At 46.5% G+C, this 6,232-nt stretch overlaps 1 protein-coding gene across 1 annotated transcript in view; it reads left to right on the forward strand.

Annotated features, from left to right (window-relative positions):
- RYK (receptor like tyrosine kinase) overlaps positions 1–4,882 on the forward strand; it is a 51,907-nt gene extending 47,025 nt beyond the window's left edge. The window contains exons 14-15 of the mRNA XM_079315368.1: positions 3,038–3,174; positions 3,881–4,882. Coding sequence (XP_079171494.1) covers positions 3,038–3,174; positions 3,881–3,992 — 249 coding nt within the window. The 3' untranslated portion in view covers positions 3,993–4,882. The remainder of the gene's footprint in view (positions 1–3,037; positions 3,175–3,880) is intronic.
- Positions 4,883–6,232: the final 1,350 nt, after the last annotated feature.

Genomic DNA, 6,232 nt, shown 5'->3' on the forward strand with positions numbered 1-6,232 from the left:
TGTGATGTCTCCCTGGAGCCTTCCCTTCTCCAGGTGAGCACCCCCAGCTCTCCCAGCCTGGCTCCAGAGCAGAGGGCCTCCAGCCCTTGGAGCATTTCTGTGGCCTCCTCTGGACTCAGCCCAACAGCTCCACATCCTTCTGATGCTGGGCACCCCAGAGCTGGAGGCAGGGGATCATGGCACTGGATAGGTAACAGTGACTTGTTCAGAGCAGCATCTCTGCTCCCACTCCTGTATCAGCTGCTCATGGCAGATGGTTCAGGGGTCAGTCAGGCCCTTCATGCACAGCAAAAGTGCCCCTGGCTCCCTGTTCCCTTGGTAGCACTGGCAGGGAACACAGTCACATTCAGAGAGCTGCACTGGGACTAGTCTGCTTTTCATAAAGTATCCCAAGTTGGAAGGTACCCACAAGGATCATGCAGTCCAACTCCTGGCCCTGCACAGGATATCCCAACAATCCCATTCTGTCCAAATGTTCCTGGAGCTCTGGCAGCCCTGGGGCCGTGCCCATTCCCTGGGGAGCCTGGGCAGTTCCTGAACTCCCTCTGGAAGTCAAGTTGGACATCCATTGCTCACCCTGTGCTCTGTGTGCTCAGCAAAGATCTGGTCAGGCACAGCTTCTCTTTATAAATTCACTCTGGCTATTCCCAGACATCCCTGTGCTTCATCCACATGGGAGTGAGTTCCAGGATAACAAGCTCCCTAACACTAGCAGGAGCTGGTGTGTGACTGTGTGGCCCAGCTCTTCCAGAGGATTCCTTCATTCCAGTGGTCAGGAACCTCTCCCAGTTGAGGTGACCTTTCAGAGATAATAGCAGTGTTGCAGTGACCTCAACTTGTTCCCTCAGATGCATCCCATCCAGGACAGTGGTCTGTGCCAGTCTGGGAAACTTGAGAAGTTCTGGTTGGTTTTTTTTCCTTCATGGTCTCTGTACTAGTGCTGCAGCATGTAAACAACAAGAAAAAGAAGGAAGGGAAGGTGCCAGTTTTACTCCACATGTGTATTCATTAAAAAACACATGGGGGTTTGTGTTGTACCAAACTTGAAGACAGAAGAGGAAAGGGAAGTTGCCTGTAAAAGCATGTTTTTAGAGAGCTAAATTAACTCAATCAAATAGTGAGGTTTTTTATTTTTACTTTTTTAAAGAAATCTGGAATGTGAAAGCAGTTGCTGTTTGTGAGGACTGGGAAATCAAAGCTTATGTAACAGTGGCAGTGAACTGCAGAATTTTATTAGGATGAGTAAATATCAGTATTGTAACCTTTATTTGAAAACTCCAGTGCAATTCAGCATCACTTTCAACCCATTTTAACCCAGAAATCCTTTTTTCATTGCTTAGGGATAAATGCCACCTACCTTTTAACACCCAGTTCTAACTTCAGACACGTGGCCATCTGAATTCTGTAGAGTTCAAAGGTGAAGAATTTTTCTGGGTGTAGAAAACACCATGTACCCTAAATATCAGCTTTGCATCTACCTGGACTCCTTTCACAAAAAAGCTGATGTCAGATGTTTTTGTGGGTTTGGTAGGAACAAACCCAGTGATCCATTGCATGTAACAGGGAAGGGGTGATGAAGTGTGGTACAAACAGTGTGTCTGCAGAGATGCCATGGGACGTGTTCCAGGCTTGCTTTTTGGATGACTTTCTTTCAGATGTGTTCACTGGCTTGAAACTTTCCCAATAATGTGTTGCTCCCCTGCCAACAGCTCTATCAGTCAGCCAGAGTGCAGGCAAACAAACCACCATTCCTGCTGAATCTTAATTCTGTGGTTTCCCTGCTGTTGAACATGAAATTCTGCATCTTTTTGTGCTATTTTTATGCAGCTACCTATAGAATTAGAATAGCTGTATTCCCAGAGTGTTTTTGTTTGAATCACTCTCATTTTCATGACCATCATTTGTCCCTCAGCACTCCTCTCCACTGCTGGTAAAAAGGGGCTTTATTTTCTTTAGTGGCTGTTTGGGGCAGGGCCACATCTGTACCTCTGCCCTTCCCACATGAAAATATCCCTTTCTGAGGCTTGGGTCAAGGCTGTGATGGGATTTCTTTTGATTAAAACAAGAATAGTGTGAGCCTTGCAGGATTCTGCCCCTTCTTAATGAATGATGATGTGTAACTTGAGTAGTGAGTCATGAACGTGCAGTATCAGCCCCATCTCTAGTCTCCTGGGTCTCTGGATAGCAGATAAATCATTTTCCTTGTACTCAGTTTGTGCATGGATTAATTGATAGATTTTTCATCACTTTAAGCTCCTTCTGGCAAAGGTTTCCAACTGCATGTGTTGAATTGTGATCCAGCTGTCAGGTTTACTGAGATGAAATCTCTTCTTTTTTTTTTTTTGTGAGTCCTGTTCCTGAGCATACTCTCCAAATATACAGATGATTTGGAATCAAAAAACTGTAATTTCATTCAGTTTGCCTTTCTGATCCTTTGAATTTCACAGACTTTTTTGAGGATTTTTGAGGCATTTTGAAGGAGTAAAATGTAAAAAGACCAAATAAGTTTTATACTATATAATATGCAATACTATATACTATGTTACTATACAATCATTATATACTACTGTACAATCAGTTATATACTATACCACTATACAATCATTCAGTGTTCAGTATTGGTTAGATTTAAGTGTTATGTTAAAAAATGCATGATTTATAGCACTGATATCTTAGTCCAGTAATATTTTAAGCTTCAGAGAGTCACAGGCTGGTTTGGGTTGGGAGGCACCTTAAGACCATCTGGATCCTACTCCCTGCCATGGGCAGGGACATCTCCCACTAACCCAGGCTGCTCCAAGCCCCTGGACCATGGACATTTGCAGGGATGGGGCAGCCACAGCTTCTCTGGGCAATTTACCACCAGTTCTGTGATTCTTAATTAGCCTGTTCACACCATGTTGAATGTGGTTATATAAAGCATTTATGTAAAGCTTTCTTACTGTGTGTCATGTGCCTTAGAGCTGATTTTGTGCCCTGGCTGGAGGAGCTGTGGGTGCTCAGCATGTGATGCTAATGCTGCACTGTTGCTTTGCAGTGGGCCTTTGGGGTGACACTGTGGGAGCTGATGACCCTGGGCCAGACCCCCTACGTGGACATCGACCCCTTCGAGATGGCAGCTTATTTAAAGGATGGCTATCGAATAGCTCAGCCCATCAACTGCCCCGATGAACTGTGAGTGCCTCTGCTGGGCTGCAGCCCCTCTGCTCTGGACACAGGCTGGGAGTGCTCAGCCTGGACCAGAGAAGGCTCCAGGGAGACTTTACAGTCCCTTCCAGTGCCTAAACAGGCTCCAGGAGAGCTGGGGAGGGACTTGGGTCAAGGGGCATAGTGACAGGACAAGGGGGAATGGCTTCCCACTGCAACTAGAGAGCAGGGTCACATGGGATATTGGGATGGAATTCCTCCCTTTGAGGGAGGGTGGTGAGGCACAGGTTGCCCAGTGAAGCTGTGGCTGCCCTGTCCAAGGACAGACTGGACAGGCCTTGGAGCATCCTGGGCTAGTGGAAAGTGTCCCTGCCTCTGGCAGGGGGTGGGACTGCATAATCTTCAAGGTCCCTCCCAACCCAAAGCATTTCACGCTTTTATAGCAGTTGAGCAATTTCTGGTGAACTAGGTAATAACAGCCCCTTCCTGGATTGCCATGGGTTATATCCTAAATCAAGCCAGGACTTCTGGTGACAGCCCCTTTGCTCATCACTCCAGGTGTCCATCCTTGGAAGGAGCAGTTCAGCATTATGAACCATAAGATCCAGAGCTCCTTGTCTGTCTCTGGCTGCTCAGGCAGTTTCCCAGTGACAAATGCTGTTCTGCCTTTCAGGCTGGAGCTGTGGTTTCCTGGCTGACATTCCCCTGTGCTCCATGTGCCTCTGTGTTTCAGGTTTGCTGTGATGGCCTGCTGTTGGGCCCTAGATCCTGAGGAGAGACCCAAGTTTCAGCAGCTGGTGCAATGTCTCACTGAATTTCACGCAGCATTGGGAGCCTATGTCTGAACCAGCAGCAGCAGTTGGAATTCCCTGCTTGGGAGAAGCCATCCCAGAATCAGGATCTCCATGCATCCCTCGGACTCACACACGTGATGTGTATAAAGCAACACTACAGGGAGAAAGCACTTCTTCCAAAACACTGTGCCTTAGAATGCCTTAGTAGTCTCAAGTTTTTTTGTAAGACCTCTTGGTGTTGAATATTTTCTAGATATCACTTTTGCTAAGTTAAATTGAGACCTTTTGGTTTGCCATCAGGATTTGTGAAGTGTAGAGATAGTGAACTGAAACACGAGATTTGGATGGACTTTGCACTCTGACAACAGACATGTGATTTTTTTCAGAAGGGTTTGTGGAACTGGTAGAAAAGTGAGGAGAGGGGAAATGAAAAGCCACACTGCAGAAAAATTTCCCTGCTTTTAAAAAAACGTTGAAACTGAATTTTTCTGACCAGCTCTAGTGTTTGTACTTGTATGTATCTGGAATAGCTTTTTAGTATCAACTTCTTCTATTTTGAGACAACAGCACATTATGGTTGGATCCACACATCTTACCTTTTTAACCCATTCAAAAATGTTCTTTGGAAAAGCTGGTCTTCAGGATACAACATCACCTTTCTAAAGCGATGATGTAAAAGTGATCCCAGTTTACCTCATGCAGAGAGTGGTGAAGGAGGGGTAAGAATGGTGCCCCTCCCTTCACATCAAAGGATTTTTGAGATGGTTTTATGTGCTAACTAAAGGCCTTCAGAGAAGCACCAGGGCAGCCTCTGTGTGGGAGTCTGTCACCTCAGGCTTCTGCCCTGCAGGTTCTCTTGTTCAAAAAGGTACTGGTTGTTTTTTATGGGCTATTATGGCCTGAAATGGGCTTAAATATATAAATATATATTTGTAAAGACACTTGCAGAGTAAAGAATGTTTTTCTATTACACCTAATGTGAAAGCTTGGTCCCTCACCTTGCCCTGTGTGTGGATTGTGCAGGTTGGTGGTGGTTAGGTTGGAGCAAGAAGGGAAGGTGGGTTACCTGCCTCTCTGTGGAACTGGTCCCTGAGACTTCAGGTATTATCCTACTGCTTTCCTTAACCCAGAGATCCATTCCACCCCTGGTTGTTTTGAGTTGAACATTGAGAGGACCAAACATGTTTTTTCAGCAAAATGCGTGCTCAATTCAGGCTTTTTCTATATATAACAAAGTTACTTGTAGCATAGCTCCTAGTTCTTCTGGTGAGCTGTAGGCTGCACCCTCTGCCTGGTGGCACCACTGGGAGGGCTGTGCTTCAGCACAGTGTGAGACATGAGAAGTTTTTTGTCTTTCACCATCTGCCTGGAGTGTTTGTGCAACAGCAGGGATGGGACATTGCCCTGACAGGCTCCAGAGCCATTGGAGCCTTTTAGGAGACTGCTGTGCAAGTACAAGCAGCTGGATTTGGCTGGGTCATCCAGATGTGAACCTTCTGTTCTTTCCAGAGTTTTGAACCTTGCTAAAGAAAATTAACCCTTTCTAATTATTGTCACATGAGACAAAGCCTTTTTGTGATCTGTGTCCCTCAAAACAGCAGAGCTTTCCTGTCTACTCCAGGGTTTGTTCCCTGTGGCCACTGACCCAAGCCTTGCTTTATCCTGGAAGGAAATTTTCCTGCTGGCTCAAGTTTGGGCGTGTTGTGATGGGCTGTGCTTGCCTGTCAGAATTGGAACTGGTTTTGTTTGGTTGAGTTTGGAGTGGCTGAGTCTGGGGACAGCAGCAGAGCTTTGGGTGTGTGGTCTCTCCATTCTGACTTGGGGAACTGGTACCAGTGGCAGGACTTGATGGTGACGTGGGTGTTGAAGTCAGCAGTGGCAGTTCCTGACATCCAGGTTGGTGTTCCAGTGGGATCTGTGGAGATCACAGCTCTGAAAGTGAGGTTGGAGAACAGCCCAGGGTGAAAATGATCCACCTGTTGTGTGTGCCCAGGGCAGAGTCACATTGACACAGGATGTGCATTGTGCAAGTTCTGCTCACACCCCAGGGGTGTCACAGGTGACGTGTGATCACGGTGGGCTGGATGTGGCTCAGGGATGTGCTGAGCTGAACCTGCTCCACTCCAGCCTGTGGGAGTGGGAAATGTGTCAGCTTTCCCTTCCCTAGGCTGCTTCTCCCCTGCTTTCATCCACAGAGACAGGGAAGTGGTTCAGCCTAGGTTAGGGTACAGATACAACTCTTCATTTTGGAAATTTGCTTTTGTTTAATCAGGGTTCATCTACAGGGATGA

This window comes from Erithacus rubecula (assembly GCF_903797595.1).
Source record: "Erithacus rubecula genome assembly, chromosome: 11".
Taxonomy (NCBI): Eukaryota; Metazoa; Chordata; class Aves; order Passeriformes; family Muscicapidae; genus Erithacus; species Erithacus rubecula.